The 25,278-nt window shown below is 51.4% G+C and overlaps 3 protein-coding genes across 5 annotated transcripts; 1 reads left to right on the top strand and 2 right to left on the bottom strand.

Annotated features, from left to right (window-relative positions):
- Nucleotides 1-304: 304 nt before the first annotated feature.
- On the top strand, nucleotides 305-7,426 carry LOC119107770 (putative nuclease HARBI1). Its single transcript, XM_037231319.1, has 3 exons — nucleotides 305-417; nucleotides 4,639-4,803; nucleotides 5,614-7,426. The coding sequence occupies exons 1-3, from the start codon at nucleotides 392-394 to the stop codon at nucleotides 6,674-6,676; spliced, it is 1,254 nt and encodes a 417-aa protein (XP_037087214.1). The 5' UTR covers nucleotides 305-391; the 3' UTR covers nucleotides 6,677-7,426.
- Nucleotides 7,427-7,483: 57 nt separating this feature from the next.
- Nucleotides 7,484-10,905, bottom strand: LOC119107769 (uncharacterized). 3 transcript variants are annotated; one of them, XM_037231317.1, is made up of 2 exons: nucleotides 10,872-10,905; nucleotides 7,484-9,622 (listed from the first exon to the last, which is right to left on the bottom strand). In XM_037231317.1, the coding sequence occupies exon 2, from the start codon at nucleotides 9,581-9,583 to the stop codon at nucleotides 8,240-8,242; it is 1,344 nt and encodes a 447-aa protein (XP_037087212.1). In that variant the 5' UTR covers nucleotides 9,584-9,622; nucleotides 10,872-10,905; the 3' UTR covers nucleotides 7,484-8,239. The 3 variants fall into 3 exon arrangements, with proteins under 3 accessions (XP_037087212.1, XP_037087211.1, XP_037087213.1); XM_037231316.1 differs by lacking the exon at nucleotides 10,872-10,905 and adding an exon at nucleotides 10,746-10,839; XM_037231318.1 differs by lacking the exon at nucleotides 10,872-10,905 and adding an exon at nucleotides 10,763-10,837.
- A 1,452-nt stretch (nucleotides 10,906-12,357) lies between these two features.
- Pngl (N-glycanase Pngl) lies at nucleotides 12,358-14,016 on the bottom strand (the record flags this gene model as incomplete). Its single annotated transcript, XM_037232303.1, has 1 exon — nucleotides 12,358-14,016. A coding segment is annotated over one exon (1,389 nt), but the record flags the coding sequence as incomplete, so codon positions are not given.
- Nucleotides 14,017-25,278: the final 11,262 nt, after the last annotated feature.

The raw sequence follows: 25,278 nt of genomic DNA, 5'->3' as shown, positions 1-25,278 counted from the left end.
AGCCTGGGTCTTCTGAACTGAGTGCATACAGGTCCATACTAGTAAGTTAGCAGTTAATTGTTAGACTCCATAGTACACAGTCCATAGTCGTACATATTGCCCCGACACACAAACGTCGCTAAATCCCCCATTTTCCTTTACCATGCTCGGCTTTCATGATAAATAACAGGAAAGCTACCAGATTAAGACTGCGACGAAAATGCCGCGATGAAGACAGCTGAAACGGACGCTTGAACGCGTTTGATCTTAGGTGAACCGTCTGTTTTGATGTAGGGTGTCCCGGCCAGTCCTGGACGACGATAAATAAGGCGGGAGGGGCGAGTTGTGCTTGTGGGACCGGCTGAAAGCAAACTGTGCATCATCTAGTTAACATTAAGAATCGGCCCTTGTAATGGAGGACAGGGCAGAAGCTGAGAGGTATGTCTGTTGGATATGAGTGAGAAACCTGTTTGCTCCCTCATGGTAGAACTACTTTTAATTCCACCTGCCCCCTTGTGATGTTTTGGTCGTGCCCATGAAGGCTCAACTTTTCCCTAACCCACAGAAAACATGGGTAGCTCCTAATGAGTTGAAAAAGTGGTTTTGATGTGCCGTGATGTGGTGCAGCTTAACTGGTTGCTGATCAGGGAGATATCAAACAATTATTGCAGCCAAATGCAATAAAACATTTGGCTACTGAGGGCATGCTTATGGGTGTTTTCACAATATGTTCTAATAGTTGTTTGATATCTGCTCTAAATTAGCACCTGCTCCCACTACTGGCAGTTTGGACTGAGCTATTTTCTGCATAAGATCATTAGCTGTGCCTTTTGGTCAGGTGATGTAGTTGTTGGGTTAGATGGTTACCTGTTTTGTGCCTTGGTGTCAAAGTATGCTCATATAGTTTCTCTCAGGGGCATTGCCTTTTGACAATGATCAGGGTCTAACAATAAGTTCAGTGTTCTTTGGAAACAAGGGATCATAATGCAATTGCACTGCCAGTAAATTTGAATCTTTTGAGCTTAACAAACATAGACTAAAGTATCTCAAAACATTCATAGCACTTTTTTGTATGTCATATTTAAGTGCTCATGGCCTGACAGAAACAGGGTCATTGTGTGCTAAGCTAGGCTAGGCTAGGCTTCCCAGTGCCATGATTTTGATGCATATAGGTCTAGCATCTGCTATAGAATTCAGTTCTGGTATCATGGATATATGTGGTTTGATGACTATGTGCCTAATGCAGTTTTGACTGTGCCTGAATCAAGGGTATGGTATTATTATGTTTACAGTGCTGGAAACTTGTACATATACTGTGTTATGGGTACACTATTTACTTGCCCCAACAACCACCTCAGCCTCCATGGTATGTCACATATGGTCCTTAAGCAAAGTATTGTTGTTATCTTGTTATTGTCACTAAAATTTTAATAAATCAAGCCTAAATTGGTAATGGATTGTAGGCATATTGGCCCTGAAAATTGGTCAGCACACATGATGATACGTAAGCAGTGGCTGGACAGTCATGATATATGAAAGCTACATGCTTGATTAAAGGGAATGTATGCACCAAAACATCATTCTAAAGTTTAGCATGTATAAAGGTGCAGCATTCTCTGCTAATTGCTTTGACATTTATTTGCCAATTATTTTCCTCTTATACTGGAATAATTCTGAGTCTGCCTTTAGTATTGGAGCACCTATGAGGTATTGGTGTCCAAAGGGATGACAGTTTATTTGGAAACCACATAACCTACGTTTTCAAGAGACACCAAGTTTCAGCAGCACCACAGAGGGTTGCAAATCTTAATTTTTGAGATGCACCCAATTCCAGAGAGTACTGCAAGGGACCCTATATCTTCATTCTCAGGGGCACCAGATTCTAGGGGCACAGAAATGTTGTTGGTCCCACTTTAATAGAACACTGGATCGGCTGAGGGGGCACCAGCACCTTCCTTGTGGGACACCAAAACTTTTGTTTTGGGTAGCAGATATCAGCAAGCCATTAAAAGGACCCAAAATCTGTTTTTTTCAAGGGGCAGTAAAACCAGGGTGCCACAGCTTCCTGTCCTTCCTTCCTGTCCAGTCTGACACAATCCTGGATTAGCCTGCTTGTGAAAGGGGCACCAAAAGCCTAAATGTCAGGATATTACAACCTTTATTTTGATTAGCACCAGACTGCTTGGGCGCCTCAAAGACACTATAACATTTATTTTGTTGACACAGCAGATCTAAGCAGACCACTCAAAGCGCCATCAAAGCATCATTCTTGAGTGGCGCGAAGTTCCAGGACATTCAATTTCCTTTATATTCCACTCTGACCACATCCTGGATGGACTCGTTCGACGAAAGGGTCCCAAACATCTTCATTTCAAAAGATTATATCCTTTACCTATAACAGGAACACAATTTATGGGGCCCCACAAAGGTTCCCAAACCATCACGATCCCGGTCGGAGTGTCCAAAGGGCAGTGCGTAGGCCAAACCATCACACGTTGGTCAAACGGCCTCGCGCAGCAATCACGGGCCCCTTGAATAGTGAAGGCCTCTATGTCACATGTCTAACCTGACTGAGATCACTAATACCGAGCGGTCGGCTTCGTGCCGGTCTGTGCCTTGGAGGCCTCTTTCCCAAGCAGGCATAAGGCTGGCACTTAAAGATATCAATCAAAAGGCATTTTCGATCGATCGGGTCCCTAAAGCAGTAAAACCTCCCCCTGTGCTGGTCAGGGGCCCACAGCGCCCTTTAACAAGGGATCCTGTGGCTGCAATAACCCCTGTTCGCCCTGGGGCGCATGTGCTGATAGGAACAGGTACTGGCCCTTGATTATCAAAAGCCATCTCGGCAATGGAAGGAGATGTGGGAAATGACGCTTTAAAGGTTCAAATGGACAATTAGATGGTGGAATGCCTGGTGACACAGTCCTCAGTACCAAACGAAGGGCTTTCCGCACCGTTTCTCGGCGCTAGTTAGTAGACTTTCTACGCCGATAAAGGATTGTTTTGCGTCGGTGAGAGCCCTGCATCGATCCCTTGCCAGATGCTCCGGTCAGAGGGCTTGCCACTTCAGGTAGTGGACCGGCGCGGCGTACGACTCATTCCTCTGAGGGCCTCCGCATCGACCAAAGGTCCCCGGCCGCCGTTTCGTCAGAATGACAGCCGCTGGGGAACCCGTGCTAGGAGGGGACGGCCTGTCATCTCTTGACCAGGATATTTCACCCGTGCAATTTGGAGGCGGCTTCGCTGACCGGAACCAACTGTTCCGCATCCTCTTGATGACGGTGAGGAGGTCGTACACCTTGGGCCGTCTTTTTTGGCACCCGTGGTTGCCTCTTGACAGAACGTTAAAAACCAATGTAAGCTTAACATTTTACAATGCCTGCAGGACATTGTATCGAGCACATTTGTGTTCAGGGCAACAGCATTAGCTGTCGAATTTGTCCACAATCGAACCAGTGTCAACGATAAGGGTAGGGCTGACATGTGAGTCAAGTAAAGTTGTTGTTAGTGCGCGCATATGCAGCGGAATGTATTTTTGCAAAACAATTGTGTGCAAAGTCGTTTGGCTTCCGCATTACGACAAAAGTTGTTCGTCGTGCGAGTGATTATGTTCTCTATTTCATTGGCCAACCAATACAAATCTGAACAAGTAATCCCCACCTATACCTATTTGGTAACATACCGTTTCATCCCAAGTTGCCAAGGAATGCCCAGATGACCTTGACATACTCTCCCCAATATACCTTTCCCCGTTTCGCGGGCGTGTAGTTCAGAAAGTAGACGGGCTTAGGTGTTAAGAAGGTCAGGGTTGTGAACGGAACCGAAAGGTCTTCAAGATGGCTATTTCAGCAAAGGCCCACATAAATGTGGAACACTTAGTTCAAACTTGACTTGTCATATCTTCTCCAAAATAATTCCTCAGAATGGTAGACGACCCGTTTAGTCTCCGGAAAAAATAACTCGCACCATTTGCATACATATCTACGTATATGTTGAACCTTCTACGATGTGCAAAGGATGGTAGTTTCCCGATTAAAACAAGATAATTTGAAACTGAGGTGACCGAAATCTGGGTTTTTGTGAGGACGGGCATCACAGCAGAGCGTGGCTCTCCCTTGGCAAAGTTTCGTATCCGCCTCTGTCAGTGCGTAAAAGTTGGTAAAAAAATCGCATGTGAGCTTTTTGCGTTGAAGAAAATGATCACGTATTACACGTCCGAATTGTAGAGGTTGAAGTGACCCTGCAGTCGCGTAAAAGACTCGCGGTCTAAAACGGGGCCCTAGAAATATTCCACTCTGATAAGTACGTTGCGAAAAAGCATTTATGCATATCCAAAAAGTATTCTCTATGTATGAGGGTTGACTTGAAGACGGCCCTTTAACGACCTTGGCCGTATGTGATCACTCATGGGCAGTATAGCGTACACTGTAGGGTCATGTTTCGATGGAATTTTTGAAAGAATGTGGCGATGGCGTTGTTTAATAGTTCAGAACTTATATAGCCTGCACCAAGCTGCTCTCTAACGGTTGATGTCTTAAGCTTTTCGGCCAGACACATGGGTCACATGGACACATAGCATGGGTCGGCTCAATACTTTATTGACATTACACCGCTTGCGTGGTTCAATGACTTCTGCGCTGATTTAAACATTGGTTTCAGGGAAATGGATGGAGCCATGTGGTCTGAGGAATTTATTGAGGTACCACATGTCAGCAACCGAGGACTGAAGCATCAAGATCCTCTGAGTCTAGAGGCATTCTTCTTGGATGAACTGTCAAGGGAGATCGGGTATGAAACGGATGAAGACGCCCTTATCGAAGAACTGTAAGTATTGTGACACCCGTAAAATATTTCGGCAAATCAAAAGGTGTCATTTCATGCGTTCTTAGAAAGTTGTGGTGCTTCTTCGCGATTCATGTGATATTCCCAGCTGTTGGCCTTTAAAGGCGTTCTTTTGTTTCCAATTTTGTGTTGTTGTTCACAGACCTTATCTTGTCAACATGGCCCTGCGGGCGGAGCTGTCACGCGTTTCATGTAAATCCATTGTGGTGGCACTTTAAATGTCATTGATACTGCGTTACGAGCCAAAGAACACTGAATAAGGTATCAAAACTTACATTGCTGTGCTTTTATTGAACTTAAAAGTTTTAGCCCCGAATATTCGCGTTGCCGAGTAGAGAGTAATGCTGGAGAGCTGTTCGCATGCACTGCCCCTGTGATTGCCCATATGCGGCTCTGCGCCAGTCGCGTTGAGAACGGCGTAAAGACTCGTGTCATTGTTTTGTCTCATTCTGTAGAGATCTGGGCTCTGCGTGGTGGACTCCAAAAGGAATCCTGTGCATAAATGTAGGTTGTTTTGAGATCGTGATGTCCAGCGTAAAGCGAGGCCACCTGTGTTGTTTTGCGTTAAGTGGTGCTCTTTTTGCTGCAACATGTAAGTGCAGACACGAACACCACACTCCATGTGATGTTTTTTTTCACCACTGCTTTAGTGAGGCGTCATCACTCGTGCCTGTGGTTACGGAAGGTAGTTTGTTTACTTTGCCATCGAACGATGCCCTTTACTGGCGATTGTACAACCCCACCTTACGCCGGGCGCTTAGCTCAGTGCGCTGACGCGTCTATTAATTTCAGACCCTCTGAACGGGAACATGTCAGGAAGTGCGACATATACTATGAGGAAACGATACCTCAGATGACGGACGAAGAATTCCGCACCAACTTCCGCGTCGACAGGGAGACGCTCGCCAGCATGGTGGATATCCTGGGCGAGCGCGAAGGCAACCCGACAGGGGCAGGACTGGTGCCAACTCCCCGCGAAAAACAACTGCTGCTGACACTCTTCTACCTGGGCAGCACTCTCAGCTTCCGAAAGGTCGCCACGCAGTTTGAAATGAGCATGTCCACGGCGTGGGAGTTCGTGGATGAGATCATCGAACGCCTGACCAACCTGAAAGAGCTCTTTATTCGCTTGCCTGTGGGGCCTCAGATGCTCAGTACAGTCGAGTCCTTCCGTAAGGTGGCCGGTGTGAAGGGCGTGCTGGGCGCCGTCGCCGACTGCCACATCCCCATTCGGAAGCCCATGTACGAGCCGAACAAGTTTGCCAACTGCAAGGGCTTCTTCTCGTTTCACATGATGACGGTGTGCGACGCTAGCAACCGGTTGACGGATGTGTACGTCGGCAGCCCGGGCTCGCTGCACGAGTCGGAGGTGCTCGACGGCAGTCCGCTCGCCAAACAGCTCGCCAACGACGCTTTCCGCGACGTGTACTTGCCGGGCGACTGCTTCCTGGTGGGCGGCGTGTCACTGCCGCTGCGGCCCTGGCTGATGACGCCGTTCCGCTCGAACCGCGTAGCGCCCGGCGACAAGAAGCACTACTACAACCAGCTGCTGACAGACACGGTCGACGTGAGCCGACGCGCGCTCAGCGTGCTGAAGGCGCGTTTCCGCCGGCTCAGCTTCGTCGACACCAAGAGCGTGAAGAAGGCCGTCATGCTGACGTGCGCGGCGTGCGTGCTCCACAACATGTGCCTCTCTCTGGAGGACAAGTGGGCGGAGGAGCTGGTGGAGGAAGAGGCGGATCCCACCACGACCGAGGACGAAGATCAGGTTGCCGGCGGCGGCCTCGCCCCCATGGCCGCCCACCGCTGGAGGAAGTGGCTCGTCGACGAGCTGTGGAACCAACAGGTCGGCTGAGGCGTTTGCCTGCCGCATTACGACCAGGAACGTGGGCAACTGAGGCCCGTTGGATTCCTGCGACGCGGAAGTTCGACGCCGCTTGTCAGCGATTTCACCCGCCCGAAATGTGTCATAAGCTTCACTGATTGCATTCATCGTGTCGGAAAAAGTTCCACATCTGTGCATGAACTCAGGGGGCACCTGTCTGTTGCTCGCAGTCCTACATTAAGGGACATGGCCCCGCCGACCATTCAGGGGGGGGGGGGGAGATACACCTTCCATGAGCGCAGTTTACCGCGTTGCCCGAATGTTTATTTTGGGACATATAAAATTATTGTCCTACCTACATGTGTTGACTGGCTTCTCCCGTCCACTTAACCATACAGACAGCCTGAACGATACCCGGAGATCAGGCCCGCAGCGGACAACCCGCTGAACCGATCGTCCGTACATCTTGCTCGTTCCAAGTTCGCAAGGTTATCCATAGCGCATAGGACCCCGTAAGGAGCGATGTCGCGTGCGCCCGCACTTCCGACCGTGCACACTCATGCGCATAATGTGGGAAGTTATGCACTGGGCTTATGAGCCATCCCCACGGTGCCTAGCATCCTGCAGTGGACATCCCGCAGCGCGAGAGGTTCACACAGGCCTGCGACACATTTGTTTCACGGAGATCCCCCTTGCGACCGCCACGACGTGGAAAACCCATGCGAGAGGTTATCTGGGTGTAATTGTGTGAGACCATGTAATACAAGCAATTCGAATGTGTATTTTACCTGGTGATATAGATATAGATGAGAACAACTGACAACAAAACACTGGGCGTCAGATTCTGGCAGCATCATATTTCGATTTTCTCATGGCCTGTAAAACAAGCGTGCCTCTTCAGTGGACGTCGAAAAGAAAATAGCGCGGCAGAACAGGAAACCAGGGTGTTCCGATTTTGTCGTGGAGATCGTTTCATTTAAGCAAATTGCATCCAAACTTTTCCAACTTTATGATTAATGGTGCATGTTCGACCAATGCGGAGTATGCTCTGACTCCGCTTCTGAGGCACGCAGAAAGAGAAATCCAAAGAATATTCGGGAGCCTCATTGGAGCCTCTTCAAACAGCATATGGGATGAATGGCAAAGTAATGATCATGACATACCACCGCCGCGGCAACGGAATGTCCGGCATACGCTGGGCTGGTCACCGATGTTCCAGCCGCGTCCACTTCGAACACCACCGCGGCGGGTCAGTGGTGTTTCCCATCGATGAACACGACGTGATCAAGTACTGAACATGCATTGTGTATCAGAACACAATGGCGTCGGATAATGCCAAGGCAGGGCATATGACCGACATCCGCACCAGGCACCACATCCGGGATCGTTGTGCAAATCCTCGAGAGCACATAAACACTTTCTTGCATCGCACTTGGCCATATTTCTGGCACAGCCTCGCGCCGCACCTTGCATTTACGCGTCCACAGACACACCTACGAGGCAACGGCTAACCCCACGCTCGACCGTCAGACCAGGCACAGCAACACGCCTCGTTCACTCCGGCCTTGAGATCTGCCGTCGCCCGGCACGCACTCAACACTGGGAGCGTGCCTCCATGGTGTCGACGAGGCGCTCCAGGGCCCGGATGCGACGCTCCTCCAGCTGCAATCGCAACTCCTCGCGTCGCGCCTTGGCGCGCAGGTACTCCTCCACGAAGAGCGCTTTTCGCTTGCTGGTGAACATCTCGACCTCAGCGGCCTGCTGCGCGGGCGTGCCCTGTAGCACGGTCTGCACGTTCGGCGTGCCCTGTTGCAAAATACCTGTCGTGCCCTGTTGCAATATGCCGGTGGTGCCCTGCTGCAGTATGCCGGTGGTGCCCTGCTGCAGTATGCCGGTAGTGCCCGGCTGCAGAATGCCAGTGGTGCCCGGCTGGAGGACGCCGGGTGCGGCCTGCAGGAGACCAGTGGGGCCGATCTGCAGCACGCTGGCCGTGGCCGTGGACGTGGTACCGGTGGTGGCCGCCTGGCCGACGCTGCTCGTCGCCGCGTTGGTCGTGAAGAGCGTGGGCGCTGTGGAGAACGTAACTGTGGGGTTCGGTTGGATCGGTCGCGACGATAGCACCAGCAGCGGCATCACCGGCTTGTACTTGTCGCCCAGGATCTTGTCCATCTGCTCGAAGTACTGCCACTTGTGCTTGTACTTGCGGACGCCTCGCTTCATCGTCCGGTTGAACTTGGTCCGCTTGTACGAGCCGACCAGCATGTTCCACCGGATTCGCGCCTCATCCGGCGACACGCCCAGCAGGTCGGCGATCTCCTGCCACAACATCTTCCGCCGTTTCGGCGACATCTTCGTGTAGCGCGGGTAACGCTCCTGCATCAGCTCGATCAGCTTGCTGGTGCCGCCCACTTCGACATCGCCTTCCGGCGACAGCAGCATGCCGCTGCCAGGCTGGATCGTGCCGTCAGCGGACGTCTCCAGCGGCATGGACGAGATGACAAACTCAGGCCGCACTGACACCCGCTCGCCCAGGATGTTGTCCATCTTCTCATAGTACTGCCACCGATCGGCGGCCGTCGAGCGGCCATGCGCCTTGGCCAGCTTGATCCGGTTGTACGAGGAGATCAGTTGGTTCCAGCGGTGTCGCGTCTCGTCGGCCGTGGCGCCCACAACGTGCGCCGTCCGCTTCCAGTGGTGCTTCCTCTCCTTCGGTGACATCTGCACAAATTTGGCGTATCTAGCATCCATACAGTCGACGAGCAAATGAACTCTCTCTTCAGTCCAGTCCCCTCCAGGATCGTCACTTTGCGAACAAAACGAAGCGTGTGTATCGCACATGTCTGACTCGCTGAACAGCATGCCACACGTCGGACAAGGGTAGGCGTGTGTTGGTATGCTGTCGCCAGCTTCCTCAACTTCCTCAACGGTGGTAGCCATTGCTGAACCTTGGTGTGGGCAGGACCCAACAGATCCAATCTGAAAGTATAAGGTGGCTTGCATCAGTTTCACCAGACTATGGTCACATGGCATAGTGTTATTAAATGTAATTTAGCAACAGGCCAGTGAAATCAACACAAGCTACCCTAGCCTGGTGCAGACAAACCTCCCACACAGGATACCATATCCTGGTACCAGATATCAGATACCAGATACCAGATATCCTGTTACCAGCAAATCTCCAACATTCCTAGCACTGGTAATGATCCAGTAACACCATTTATTGATTTTGCAGACTGCATGTAAAGTGCCACCAAAGCAGTAAATCATAGTCATTGATTTCTGGAGACACCTAAGCCCTTGCTCATTTGCTGTTCTGGCAAAAGCAAGACCTGATATTTATTTATTTCCATTTATAAATTTATAATAACTTCATGAGAATTGGGATTCCCACCAGCTGATGGTAGACCATTTCATGCCCCAATGTTGAAAGTAAAAGTTTGTAGTCCCACCTTATACTTCTTCAATTTCACTACAATGTTGTTTTGGCCTTAGACAATGTTAAGCAGTGCCCAATGCCATTACCCACAGCCTAGTGCCCAATAGTGCACTCCAGATTAACAGATAATGCTGCCTGACAACTGGCTACCATACCACAATAATGTGAAGTTTTCCTCCAATTTAAACCAGACCACTAGACTGGACCTGAGCCAGGTGTCAGAGGATGCAATACCCAATCATAACCCACACATGAAGTAGTCACAATCTACTGACAAAGTGGGTCCTGCTGCACTTTTTGTGCTGCATTTATGCTGCATGCCTACATGCCAGCATGCACACAATTTTCTGCATCTGCAGTGCACACTTACATATCAAATTTAATTGTCATTTTGCACACCACACCAGCAAGGAATGCCAACTTTGTGGTTCTCAGTCAGCTTCACGGTATAACTGAAAAGTGCCACCTTGGCCATATGGCCTGCGAAGGACCTGGCTACCACGGCTGGGACAAGGATACCAATTCGTAGTTGCATTTGCAAATTTCACCAAGTAACACGTTGGGGACTGGATTTTGTTTTGGGAAAGACCCATGACTCCGTGCTTTTAGAAGCGTTTGCCACCAAGGACTACAGGGTAGGAAATGGCTTGATCATGCACTTACATATTTAACCACTTAACCTGTCACCAGGGCGGTCAACGATGCGCTAAAATGTCTCCACACACAACTCATCACCTACTGCACCACATCAAAACACTGCGCCATACATCGTCCCACATAGTTCTTTACCGAGTTCTTCAAACCGCAACGTTCGCTGCTTACAGACGGCTAGCAACGGAAACGAGCCAATCGTGGTGGAGCATTGCGCCGCTAATCACTGAACTCTCGCAACGAATGAAGTTCCGCATTGAATGTAGTTTAAAAATATGCCTCTCCAGACCACTAAATCGTGCACAGACATGATCCAATCGGGTTTTCTTGTATGCATAACACGAATCTAGGCACAGTGCCAACGAAAGAATGGAGGCTTTACTTTTTATGCTCCTTCTCTTGACGCTTACTGCTGTACATTTCAATCAATTACATTTGTTTGAGTTTTTAAATTGGTGTTAAAAAGGAACGTGAAGAGGCATGTGCGCACGCACTTACGGAATTTAAGCGAGACAAAATCTTTGAATTGCACTAAGAGCTGCGATATCCCCTGATTCAGACGACGCGTTTCCCCTTCCGTTAGAGGCAGGGGCGTCTTCTGGATTCGTGGTCCGAGTGGACTGCCGGTATCTACGGAAATGGCGAAGTGATGGTTTGCGGTAGTGGGGCAAACGATAGGACTGCTGGATGACCAAGGACTTACCGTTGCACTCCTGATTTCGTCCGGAGGCCCAATCCCTTACATGACAAGCGATTTGTTTACGGTGGGTGTGGAGAACCCGATTGCAGAAAATCGCCTACTTCTGGATGCCCGTTTTTTATTGAAAATGACGCCTTCTGCAATATTCCCCCCGAGTAACCCTACAGCCAAGAGTAACCGTACACTGCAGGAAGTGTTCAAGTATCACAGTCTATTTTTATTTCATCAGATATGGTGCCCGTCCGTGATCGAATAGATTAAGAAGTAATCGCAAGCACCCTATCCTGCGCGGCGCGTCAGGCTAGAAATCAGAATGCAGCCATTTCAATGGGTCTGTGCCAGCAACCGCGGTTTTAACTACAGCTGCGCAATCTACACACCACGATAACGGCACTCCGCGCTGAAGCAAATCGGCCGTGATCAAGTGCACGGCTTCGCACATACACCGGCAACTTCTAAGGGGAGCGGCATTCCTCGCGCCATATACGGGCGAAGGCTGATAAATGAAACGGCTATGAGACGGTGATGCGTATCACATGATGTAAAAATAAAATGCTTGTCTTGATCCTAAACGTATTTGCTCCGGCCTTCACTGTCAGTACTTCCAAAACTGTAGACCATATCGACATACACGGAGACCCTATTGAAGGCACTGCCATAGTCCCTTAAAACCACAGACGCGCGTCGCCAGCACCTTCCGTTATCCACGGAACACCACGCGCGTGAAAAGTGCATATCGTTCGCAGACACGGTGGTAGCCCACCGACCCGCATTACCGGGTAAAACAATGGACATTCACGCTTCCACGGACTGCGTGAGAACCGGCTCACTCATCAGCGAGCTTGAGCGACAGAGTATAGCGACACTGATCTTATCAAAGAGGGAACGTACGATTCGTCGCCCTGACTTTATAGCACCACTTGCTTAAAATGAAACTACGTATGTATTTGCTAGGCATTTGGGGATGTTCCAACCGTCATCACATCAATCACATCACAGAACAAGACTAACGTAGGTTGTTTTCAGCTCCAGCAATTTCGCGGCTGAAAAGCACAACAATAACAAATCATTTACTACAAGTCCTGATGTAGCCCCCCTCTGGCATCACGGTCTCGCATGGCACGAACATTGCACCGCGCTCCCGTATCACGCCTACCCCGAGCCCGTGCTTCCCAGTCGCAGTAAGACCGTGACTCAGTTGGCCGCATCGGCACCCGCCAATCCGACCTCGGGTGCCTCCGCGAGCCAGACGGTGAGCTCCAGCGGCGCGTCGGGTCCGTCCAGCGACGAGCGCAGCAGCTGCGCATGCTGGAACGCGTTCTCGCCGTCGCCGCCGTCCAGTCGTGCGGCGAGCGTCAGCTCGGCACAGCCGGCCAGCTCCGTCAGGGTGGCGGCGGCGCCGTCGCCGGCCAGCGCCACGCAGCGGCCGCCGCCGCTCAACGTCCAGCGCGCGCGGCCCGACTGGAACTGCGAGGCCGCGCAGCGCACGCGCACGCGCTCCACGCGCAGCCGCGCCTCAGCCAGCTCCAGCCGCCAGGTGACGTCGGCGCGCGCGGCGCCCTCGGTGCGGCACAGGTAGGCCATGCGCCAGTCGCGCTCCACCTTACGCTGGACGTCCTCGGCCCGGTGCACGCAGCTGGCCCAGCCGGCGGCGACGGTCGTGCCGCGCCGGTACTGGTCGTTTGTGACGCTGTAGGACCAGTTGATCTGGCGTGCGCGGCGCTCCTCCTCCGTCGGCCGGAACACGAAGCCGGCGACAGCTGTGTGCGCCTCGCCGCGCGCCAGGCGCCACGCCAGGGAACCAGACTGGCGGCCGGCGGCGGCGCCCACCGCCGCTGGCGGCCGCAGCAGCTGCAGCAGCTCGGCCACGCGCCGCTTGGCCAGCTGCGAGCGCCGCAGGTCCGGCAGCTGCCGCTGCAGCCAGCCGCACACCTCGACCAGCGTGCGCGCCAAGTGCTCCTCCGAGTAACGGTGACGGCGCCGCCCCGTGGCGGCGAAGTCGACCGAGTAGCGGTACGTCACGTCGGCCACCTCGTCGCACGCGTAGGCGAAGACGTAGTCCAGCTTCTTTTTCCAGCCGGCCTCGTAGATGTGCGGGCGGTCGAGCGCGCGCTCGCACGGATCACAGTGCAGCCAACGCCGCTCCGCCTCGCTGTACACCTCCGTCCACACGTGGTCCTGCGAGTCCTCGACGAAGCGCGTCTCGAAGCCGAGCGCGCGGCAGCAGAGCGCGAAGCAGTTGGCCCACTCGCCGCAGCGGCCGCGCCGCGTCTCGAGCAGCTTCATCGGGTGATTGTAGCGCGGGAATTCGGCACGCGAGCCGTCGCAGCGGCCGCAGCTGTACTGCTCGGTGTGGTAGGCCAGCTCGTCCGGCTGCACCGGCGACACCTGGCGGCGGCCACACAGCGCCATCTGCGCGCCGCACGCGCACACTTGCGGCTCGAACCAACTGAAGAACTCGTCCTTGAACCAGCAGAGCAGGCCAAACAGCAGCCGGTCGCGTCGGTCCGCCGGCTTCACCTCCAGCTCTGTCTTCGGCACGCTCTCCACCGCCGCCGTCGCCTGCCCTCCGGACAGCGATGCCGGTTGGTGTCGTGCCCCCGCGTCCGGCGCTGGCCGGCCGCCGCCGCCGGCCGACGGTGGCGCCGGCAGGCGGTCGGCCTCGGCCCTCAGCCGCTGTAGGGGGATGACACGGAGGGCGGCCCGCTGAACGGACGGTTCCTCGTACAGCATGGTGCGCTGCTGCGTCGACAGCAGGTGCCGCCCCAGTTCTGACACTGGGTACTGTGACAGAGGTGGCACATGTCAGCCATAGCACAACTGTAATGAGCCAGGCATTAGGAAGCTTGGCATTTTGAGCTGATGCAAATCATGCTCATTGGCAAATCATGCTCACTTCAGCACACCTTGAGATCACATTAATGCCCTGTCAAGCTGATGTGACACCATCAAATATATCATACTAATGACTACTTTGTCTCATGTCCCCCTTACCCCATTTCTCACCTGCTGAAATCCATCTACTTTGGAAGGTATTTGAAATTACAGCAAACAATATACAGAAACAACCATAAAATGCAAGCAATTGGCACAAAAATTCTTCCTTCCTTCACAAATTACTCACTTGAGCAAGTGCTGCTGCACACATCTTGTCCCAGCTGTCAAACTTCTGGTGTGCACTTTAAAACAAGTCAACAAGCATCTGTGCTGTAGAGGTTGCACAAGGCACTGCAACTGCAATGACACAAATATGGGTGAGGCAGCCTAGTCACAGCAGTTAGCCTATGGAACATACAAAGGTACCAAATATGAACATCTGAGGAGGCCAGTGGCTCTCTGGAAAAGTGATAATTCCTTAGGCCTGGACATTACATGGGACTGCAGCTTTTAAATACTACTGGCTGGTCAAGAAAGTAAATTTGAATTTAAACAAAACCATACTGAAATCTGAAAGGTCCTCAAGTTGCCAGCAATCCTAGACACATAGATTAGAATAATATATTAATGATAGGGTGTATCTATCTCCAAGACAAAACTAAAGTAACATGGCACACAGGAGATAACACATTAAATTCACACATGGCTCATTTTTGCCATCTAATAACACAAATGTCATACAACTTTTAGTTACATAATTAAATGGTTTATAAGGGACAAGAATACTTTGAAAAGCCAAATAATTGTTGAAACTTCCTGGTGATTTTGTGATGATAAACCATGAGCTGGGTGTGAAATCAAATAATGTACAATGCACAACCACACATTCTTAAAAGTAAGATGCACACCAGCCTCACAGCTCTTAAGTTACAAAAAAAGGATGATACATATATCCAAGAAGTTCTACTAATTTTGAATGCTGAAACCTAGGCTAATCAGCAAGGGGGTATAGCTATCAACAAATCCAACAGTCTCCTCCAACACTTTGATGAGTGGGCAAAAACAAACAACCTTTCTTGAAAGCATTTCATTACCAGCCAGCCTGTTTACATGTTAGGCCTATAACATTCCCACTCTCACTGTTAATACTGCTGGCACTTATGTCGAAGAGTAGGCTAAACATGAGTGAAAATCTTACATATTTTTGCAGCTTAACTCAGATCTAATTAAAAATAATTTTGATACAACTGAGCAATCTTCCTGTGAAGCAGTCTAGGCTATCTCTCCCTAAGACCAGATTCCCACCAGGTTGCCAATCCCAATTTAGTTGAAGGGGCTCCCCACAACTGGATAGGAAACAGGTTGGGTGAGGGTGGAATTGGAGGCTTTCCTTCCTGGCTGGAACAATACAATGGGCTTAGTTCAGGGATGCTTTTTTCACATATCTGGAGTTATGCTTGTCCTCTTCACTCATTCAGCCCATGGAAGCTTATTCAGCAAGCTGGCATTCCTGGATGCCCATTAACCACAACATTCAACAAGTATTTCAGAAGTGGTTCAACTGCTCAAAGAAAAAAACAGAATGAGAATCGCCATGGAGACAAATGGGGTATTGTGCTCATGGATATCCAATACCTCAGAAAGAGTTCCTGACGATTGGAATGTACCTAATCCAGGGCATTTTCACCCAAAATATTGACAATTCCATTACATGTGGGTTTCTAGACCCCAATTAATTACTGATCTTCACTTCCCACCCTAACCCGCACATCACACACTCGATAAGACGTAACCAATGCTCCCCGGACCCCAAGGCCCTGGAACATTCCAGACTCGGCATGTACCGCCCATGTACCGCCAGGGGTATCTGTCAATGCTGTGTCACCAGCCTTAGTGTCAACTCACAGTTCATCAAAAGGCAGCAAAAGTGACGCGACCGTTACAAGAAAAAAGAAAACAGTTAACTAAATTGTTGAGTTTCACCGGTCCTGCTTAAGAAGGCCTCGTGCAATACAAAAAGCCTGCTCTACATTTAGCCATGCTTTTATGTTTGTTTTCAAGTAGACGGACATATACATGCCTTAAGGAACTCACTCAGCCTGACATGTGTGTTTTTGCATACAGTAAATCGAAATGTTGCAACTGCAAGCGAGCAATGTGCATTGACGGTGTAGCATGCTTTGCCAATGTCAAGCGGGCCTGAGTGCTTTCCGCGGATGCTTGCGATGGATTCGCGCAATGCGATGTGGTAATACTTATAGTCTATTAAGCAGCATGACTGAAAATCCCGATATGTTGTGTTGGTTGGCGTAAAATTGGATTGCGATTTGGCCAACAGGTGTTATCCATGCTTGTGACAGTTCTGCTGGGTTTCATCCCGCTCCATTCAATTTCATGAAACAGCTGCGACCACAAGCAAGATAAGATAGACCGCGTAAAATACGGTGAATTAACCTGGTGGAGCAACACATAGTGCATTGGCCCGTACACGACGAACATGACAACACGCAAGTGACATCTGATTGCGCGTGGGATCTGTCCTAGGACCATAGGGTTTGTCGGCCTCGAGTCAAATTGCTTTCTGTGACCACAAATACTCTACGAAGTGTTGGAGGCAAATGCGATCTGTCCCTCGGTTCTTTTTTCATGCAACTCCATAATTTCAACGTTAGAATTTGGAGATGGGATGCGGCTGACCGCTCTTACGGCACTCACCCAGCCCTTAATGGCGCAGTTTTACGGGGGTGGGGACATAATAAGGGGATTGTTCTATCGAATAATCTGCTTTAGAGCATAGTGTATCACATCACGGTCTGTTTAAAGTGTCACCGCACCAGTCTACTTGCATATCATTATCAAACATGGACAATTCGCTGGTGTTCTGATCTTTCTTGACACGCACATCCACCTATACAATTGCCTAAAACCCTCTTGCAAATCAATGCAGCGTTGGCATAAGCCAACGCTGTCAAGGCATCTCGATTTTTGCGATGGCCTCAAATATACGGCTTGGTTCTACGCGTCCAGAACGTGGGGAGGAGTAACTCAAAGGTGTTCACTGAAAGCCGCATTCAGTGCGCTGCAGGTGTGAAAAATAATTACTCCTTGTCGTAAAATAGCGCCCGATATCCTCGAATTTTATTTTTACCGGTCCACCTGGTGCTTTCAACGCTCAACGTTTAGTCACGCGCAGATCACTACATGCCGTAAATTTTGTTAAAGGGGACTCGTTCCCCCGGGGTTTCTATGGTCGCATGTCCCTCTCTCTGAGCACAGTCATTGACGCTTGCCGCTGGCAAACCATGAGGCTAAAATCGTGCCTCCGCCGCCGAGTCCGTCGCGGCAAAAACAAACGCGTTAATTCACCACCTGCCAGGGGCGCGTGCTGAATGGTCGCAACGCGTCTTTAGAGCACTTTCGAAGCCATACAGTGCGGGTTGGTAACACTGTGTTGTGCTACCAGTCTGTCGACGTCGGACAATACCGATCACATCCCGACACATTGGAGTGCATAGTTAACAAAGCGAGTCCGACCTTTTATAATGTGTGGCGTGCAAACAGACCCATGTAAAGTTCAAACGACAGCCTGTGTTCAGTTATCTGCTGGTCATCACCGTGCCTTATTTTGCACGCCAGAAGTTTTAAGCCAGTCATGTTGTCTACCTCCGTTGTTGTATTTCTGACTGTCTTTGCACTGCCGCAAGTTTCGATGCCGCTTAGTTCCAGTTTGATCCCCAATTCACAGATTTTCGAATGCTCACTGCTCCGACATCTCCGGTAGCGTCAAATATTAGCTTAATAAGCTATCTATACACATATCCCCACGATAGTCCTCGATCTCGTGCGCTGGACTACTCACGTGAATCAGCGTCCTGGTACAAATGGTGACCCCAAGATTCATCATTGCCTGCGCAACAAAGTGAATATCTTTGGGACGGCTTGACCACCGTTCAACTTGTTTCAACCACGTATGTGATCAGTGGCAACCGCGTGGGCTTAAAAGACAGACTTCCCACCAGCGCAAGGCGCTCATCAATCCCCGCACCAGACGCCAGCACGCATGCGTTCCCCTCTCGGTTGTGGGAACATGCGTGAAAGTTTCAGACTCTCGCTGCCCTCTGTTTAATCTGCACACGGATCAGCAAACAAAAGACGACAAACAGACAGGCGCACATTTTCGTACATAGCATATTACATGACAGCTCGTTTGAACAGGGAGCGAGTACAGACATGCTGTGAGCCCCCATTTTGTTGCCGACCTTCTTATGCAGTCAGGTATCCAAACGTGGTTATAAGGAAGATTACATGGCTCTAACTAAAAACAACTGAAGAATGATGTAAAGGTGTCGGCATGACCGCAAGATCAGCGAAATACGCAGATTTCGCTCTAGGTTACTCGGAATTCGAGTGTCAGTGAATTGATCTTGAAATAGGCTCTGCCGAGACGTCCACTTCCTCTTAAGGTAGGGAGTGACTCCAGTCCCACGCCTACAACTCTGAGAAGAAGGTGGCTTGTTGGTGTTGTTTAGGGCTACGCTACGTCTTTTTACTGCGCGCTCATCAACTCATTTTGAGAAACTACACCCTTGCTGGGCTCTTTTTGACAACTAGGAACACTCTGTCCTAGGGCCCTTATAGATACCTAGAATCCCTTCTGCATTACAAAGTCTCGTCAGAACACTTAACGAACCTAGGAACCACTCAGGATCCATTTAGCCGGTCAGGGTTCGCATTGACTGCCCAGAGCCTTCGATATGCTCAGGGCCCCTCCGGCCGCTCAGGGGCCCCTCCAGCCACTGAGAGACTCTGGCCGGTGGCGTTCCCCTCTGATAGGGGCTTAGCTTGCCACCCAGGGGTCATCTGGGGCCCACGGCGCACCTCTAATCCCTCATGAGCCCACCTGACCACTGAAGTGCCCGTTCGGCGGCTGAGAGCTTTTCGGTGGCTTAGCGACCCGTCCAATCGCCAGAGCCATTTCGCTGCGTCCTCACGACCCTTGCGGCACTCGGGGTCTTGTTGGCTGCTCAGACCCTTTTGAACGCTGAAAGACTCCTCCTTTCTTCCAAGAGCCCCTCTGGCTGCTCGTAGACCCCGCTGACCGCTCAGAGACACTCTGGACTCCGAGGGCTCGTAGGAAACGCCCAAGGTCTGTCTGCTCAGGGCCTCTCTGGCCGATCAGGGGGCTCTTAACCGCTCAATGGCCGTCCGGCCACTTTAAAGGCCCCTCTGGCTGATGAGGGTCTACTGTTCGCTCGACGTCCGGCTTAGTCACTCAGAGCACTCTAGCTGTCTCCCCACAGCTATCCGGACACTTAGTTTTTGTATAGCTGCTCAGGGGTCTAGCGCGTTAGTCCGCTTCTGCACATGGTCCTGGCCGCTCAGGGACCATTTTAGCTACTAAGGGACCTTTCGCCTGCTGAAGGGCTACACTAGCCACTGAAGAGCCCTCTAATCACTGGTATGACCCCTCTGGGTGCTCAGAAGCCCTAGTGGCCGCTCAAGGCCTTCAGATGCCCTGGGCCCACTGAAGCCTTACGAATCTCTGGATGCTCGCTGTTCTTTTATCTGAAAATGGCTCGTTTTGCTGCTCCAAGGTTTTCTGGTTACGCAGGAGCTCCTAAGTTGCTCTAAATAATGGGTCGATCTTACGCATCTCAATGCGTCCCTACTGCTATGTAATGAGTTCCCGCCTGCATGTAGTGTCCGTTGGAAGGGTGTCGTGCCACCCCAACAATCCCCTTACAAATTGGTGAAATTACCCAACAATCTGGAGAGGTCCAGTGGTGCGAACTAACGTAAGCCGGCGTGCCTATTCTTTATAAATCGTTGTGATTTTTCTGTATAAAAGGGTGTTCAGAATCGGTGGCTGTAATTAGATTTAAATATGAATGCGTCGCCATCTATATTAGCGTGGTACTGAGCCATGCTAGTACTGCTGTTGTCTTTTTGGTTTTGCATATCTCTGAGGACGTTGCGAGAACACGCTGGTAAGATTATTCATTGTTCTCAGTAAAAAGAAAGCTTTGGTGATCTTTCAGCGTACGAAACGATGCATCTTGAATCCACACCGCTTCCTATTTGCTGCCAAGATGAGGTCGTTATTCCAATAGGCGTGACGGGGGCGGCAAGAATTAGGGTGCATTATCGGTAAGGCATCGGTCAAATTTAGGAGTGCTCCCAAGAACGAAGGCATAGGGCTGTCCCAGGCGCAGAGATAAGTTGCAGGGATAAAGCGGCTAATGTTTTCCCTGCTGTAACTGGTGCAGTGCAGCGGTGTGTTCATCCCGGATCCAAACATGAGAGGATTTAAGTGTGTGTATGTGACTGGTCCTTATTCATTGTCGGCTGAGTCTCAGCAAAATGTTTTATGCAACAGCGTCCATTCCAATTGATTCTTCCGACCAGCGACATTACTTCGATTGCCTTAGCACGCGCCGTAACTCGTGGCCCTGAGCGAGCCGAGAATAAATTTGCATTGACCGATTCATGTGTACCTAGTGCATTGACGTTTGGCTGGAAGACAGAGCGCACACAAACCGTGTCGCATTGCAAGGCCAAAGTCTCCGCTCCCTCCCACGCCTGTCGAACTGAGATCGTGACTGAGAACTGCATCCTCTGGATGAAGATGCGCCTAAGCTCGGTGACTGTCTGCCTTGAATCTGTGTGACCGTGATCGGCTACCCCATCAGCACCGACCCACGGGATCGCGTGCATACTACCCCCCGGTCCCCTGCACCTCCGAAGTTTGCGTGAGTCGGAACTGCACCGATGTGCGCGACCGGTTCCGTGCCCGTGCGTGTGCGACGCACAGCCGTGACTTCTCCCGCTGTTGGGGCGCCCGACAGCGGTGCCGGCGAGATAATCGCCTGACCCTCACCGCCAAATGATCACAGGCCACACGGCGGGGTCACCAGCGGGATTATGAAACCGCCGCCGCCACGCCGCGCGACTTTCACGTTCGGAGGACCGACGGGGTCGCGGGCGCCCTCGCAGCGACCGCCGCAGCCTTGCCCCGGTCACGTGCAGCCGACCCAGGCAGCGGGTGTGGTGCGCGAGGGTGGGCCAGTCAGACGACGGGGCGGGCTCGACGCGCAGGGACCGAACGCCAGCAGCCACCGCCCCCAGCCGGGAAGGTGACGAGACGCTGACGTACCGAGCGATAGCGGTGACCGATAGCAAAGAAGACCGGTCAGTCGGCCCTGCGACGGCGGGCCTGGAGTCAGGTGCGGGCTGGGCGGCGTTGAGCGCGTGAACGCTGAGGAACGCCACGCGAGTGCCGTGTCGGGCGGTCGTGAGGCTCGACAGCAGCTCAGCGCGGACGAAGTGAAGCATCACAGCGGCGCGTCATCGCGGAGTCCCTGTCGCTGGGGATCCCAGTCTGGGACTCGTGCCTCGGACCCGGCGTGCAGTGCCGTGACCGCTGTGGACTGCGCCGTGAGGAGGATCCGCTGTGGCCCGCGCCGTGCGAAGGACCCGCTGTGGCCCGCGCCTTGCGGAGGATCCGCGGCTGGCCTCGGCGCCGACCCGCCGCCGGCCGGACGGTCAGTGCCGCTCCGCCGCCGGCCGCCGCCAGTCGACCGGAGCCGCCGGGCCGCCCTGCACGCCTCCCGTCCACCACAGGTGTGCTACCATGGCTCGGCTCGTGCAGCTGGCGCTCCTGCTGTCCGCGGCGGCACTCTCCGCGCAAGGTGAGTCGAGCGGTGTGAGTCAGGTCAGGTCAGGTCAATCGGTCTGGTGGGCTCTGCAGCATGAAATGAGAGAAATAAGGATAGGGAATGACCATTTGTCAATTTAGAGCATGCTGCAAGCACGCTGAATGGCATGACTGATGCAGATGGCATTCCATATAGCCCGGAAATTCTCGTCATTAACGTCTGGATGTGACGTGACGTGACGTCAGCGTAGATGTTAAAACAATGCTACAGAGATGCATTACGCGTTTGCTAGAAACGCTTCCTCCGTCATGTTAGCACGTTGAAGCCACCTCGGTTTGCGAGATGTGAGAGCCATAAGATGCTATGAGGCCCTGAATGTCATCGAGACTCCTCGACGGATTTGACGTGCTCTGCTGGATCTAATGAACAAGTTTGCCGTGATCATTAGCGTGCAAACCACATGAATAGGATTCATTACCTCCATAAGCGTTCCATCCACATGCTTCTCAATCAACATTTACAGCGCAAACTAGTACTACACTAATAAATGATCATGGAGACGGTGTACAATGTTCCATAACGTGTATGCAATTCATGTTGCGCCATACTTCTATCGGGCTTATTAAGATCACTGAAGCCAAGTAGTCAGCTAGAGCCTCCCACATATTCGGGTGGGTGGGCAAGACAGACTGGTGTATGGACTGATCTGAAATGAACAGAATCTTATCTTCTTGGCGGTGGTTTTCACTCAAAGGGATTGTTAACTGTGCAAAAGTTTGATTATTTGTCTATATGTCCCGTTTTCTATCATTCACTTCATTCACTCGCACTACTTTGCGTGCATTGTCTTTCCTATAATGTTGTCTCTTTACCGTAACGAAACATGTTTCTGAAACTATTTCTGGATGGAAGCAAGCGTGCCAAGTGTGGGAACAGTCATGCTGTGCAGCTGTAATCAGCGCATTCTTCACACTGTCCATTACAGCACACGTGCCCCGGCACCTTTGTCGCATAAACTTCTCGGAACATTCTGCTCCTGCTGGTTGTTCAGCCACATCTGCAGCGCTCTGGCGGAGGCTAGTGCACTACGCTGCGTCGCAGTTATTAAGATATGCTTTTGTGCGTCGCTAAAGTCTCCAGGTTGAAAGCACTAGTGCCGAATGCTAGCGGCGTCCCCTGGGTCTCCCCACGTCTGTCAGAAAAGTACCATCGGTTTTCCTAGATGCCATAGTAACAACGTAAGCTGGCAGAGCCTACAATGGTCAATGAACTGAACGCGAAAATGTTAGACATCTCAAGGGACGGTAGACTGAAGAGAGCCAACGGCCGTCTCAGCATGCGAAAATTGGGCACGGACCCAGCTCTCTGCAAGCGGGTCTATCTTATAAAGGTTGCCGGTATGTCGCACTGCGACGTAGCTGCATGTGTTGAGTGCTGCTGCCTTCTCGGTTGCTTTGAAACTGCTAATTGTTGCCACCCAGGAGACATAGCCGTTCGTTAACATATTTTCATGTCAGCTAGGGGTCCGTGTCGTAAGCGTTTAAAGCTTCGATAGAATCCTGTTCCGGTTCTTTATCCCTTGCAACGTCAGTGTTTAAGCGCAGTAGAACAGTTACCTCAATGCCCAAAGACGACGACCGCAAAAAACCTCGCGAAAATAATGCAGGAACGTTCCACCTCGTGGCCGTCTCCAGGGTTTCACTGTCGTCAAACGTGATGTCGTCAGCACGTGTCACGTGCCTTTGGCTGACATTCGCCTGCGGTGTTCGCAGACAAGCTGGCGGGTGGATGTGTGGAGAACGGCCGGGAGATAGCCGAGGGCAGTCTGGTGCGACAGCAGGACCCCTGCCACGTCTGCCACTGCCACCGCGGCCGCATCGAGTGCTTCTGGAAAAGCTGCGGCCCGCCGCCTGAGCTGTGCGAGATAATGCAGCTCGAAGATCGCTGCAACCCCTCACTCTACGTGTGCCGTAAGTGGTCTGCTGCGGCGGTTGGACAGGACTGCGGCTGATGTGCTCGTCTTTACAGATGATCGGGGATAGGTTGCTTGCCTAATCCTGTACGTGGACACCTTGCCGGACAGAGTGAGTTCTGTGGCCGGCAGTTCTGCCCCAGCGCCTGACATCTCGGTTTGAGTCTGACCTGCACCTGTGGTCTTCCTTTGTCATAAAACCCTGAACTTAAGGAATGAAGGTGAAAAATGCATTTGAATTATGTGAAACCTGTGTCTCAGTCTAATCTCATCACGATTATAACTCGGTTTGCCTGTATATCTACAGACAGACACTGTGCCATCGGCATAGCTCTGCCATTCACAGATGTCACCCTGCATCTAAAAATAGCTTAGCAATTCCACTGAACGACCCCCGTTAGAAGGTCAAGCAACTGAATGTAACAATGCTGAGGACTGAGATTTCTACTTCAGATAGGACCGCACGGCAAAAATTGACAACTATCGCGGAACACTGATGACAAAGAATCACTTTATTTTTCCACCGACGCACTGATGCAGTGGTTAAAACGAGTGACTGGGAACCTTCAAGTGCTGCCAGATGAACGAGCGATAATGGCACATAAAACCCGCCGATGTGAAGGAATGGCTGCCGTCCCAGACAGGGTGCTGGCTGCCGATAACAGCTCCAGGATCGCAGTGCATCTGCGCTCAGGAAGGCCACCCAGCCGAGCGACGGGCCGTGTCTTAAGCGTTACTCATCGCTCTTGGCATGTGTTGTGTAATGGTTCGGCACACGCGAGCATGGCAGGAGGGGTGAGGTCGAAGTTGAGCCATTAATCACAAACACCGCGCTGAGGCCAGTTTTATTCTGCAGTTTGATCGCAGATTGATTATGTGATGTCATCCAGGCATTAAACAGTTGCCGAATTGCCTGTGTTTAGCTTGTCATTTCCAATGACGTCGCTGTCAAAATTAGCAATCGCGATTTATGGTCGTTAGGTATATTAAACGTAGGCAGCTAGCCGTTGGTGAGCTTGACTTCAATTACATGACGTGCAAAACAAGTCTATATAAGAAAAGAAAAATCGCCTCCGAGCCTCTAATACTTCCAATCTGTATGCACTCGCGAGCTTCATGATGCAAAGTCTCCAGACAAGGACACATTACTAGGTGGATCGTGTAGACCCTGACCAGCGGCCGTGCCGCCAGCAAAAACCTCCGACGCTTTTATCGCGCAGGAAACACGGCGACAAATCGCACAGCCACAATCATATCGTTGTTTGCCATCCGTTAGCTCCTGGCACGATTTCATGGAAACCGTGACTCGAATGCACGCACTGGCCTCCTCTACAAGTCACA

This window comes from Pollicipes pollicipes, unplaced genomic scaffold (genome assembly GCF_011947565.3).
Source record: "Pollicipes pollicipes isolate AB1234 unplaced genomic scaffold, Ppol_2.1 Scaffold_6686;HRSCAF=7923_pilon_pilon_pilon, whole genome shotgun sequence".
In the NCBI taxonomy this organism is placed as follows: Eukaryota; Metazoa; Arthropoda; class Thecostraca; order Pollicipedomorpha; family Pollicipedidae; genus Pollicipes; species Pollicipes pollicipes.
Note: the sequence above shows the minus strand (reverse complement) of the source record. Positions and strands in the feature narration are given on the sequence as shown.

Coding starts and splice junctions, on each gene's coding strand:
- LOC119107770 (XM_037231319.1), top strand. CDS start 392: ATGGAGGACAGGGCAGAAGCTGAGAG. Junction 418..4,638: donor GACAGGGCAGAAGCTGAGAG/GTATGTCTGTTG, acceptor CATTGGTTTCAG/GGAAATGGATGGAGCCATGT. Junction 4,804..5,613: donor GACGCCCTTATCGAAGAACT/GTAAGTATTGTG, acceptor TATTAATTTCAG/ACCCTCTGAACGGGAACATG.
- LOC119107769 (XM_037231317.1), bottom strand. CDS start 9,583: ATGGCTACCACCGTTGAGGAAGTTGAGGAAGCTGGCGACAGCATACCA.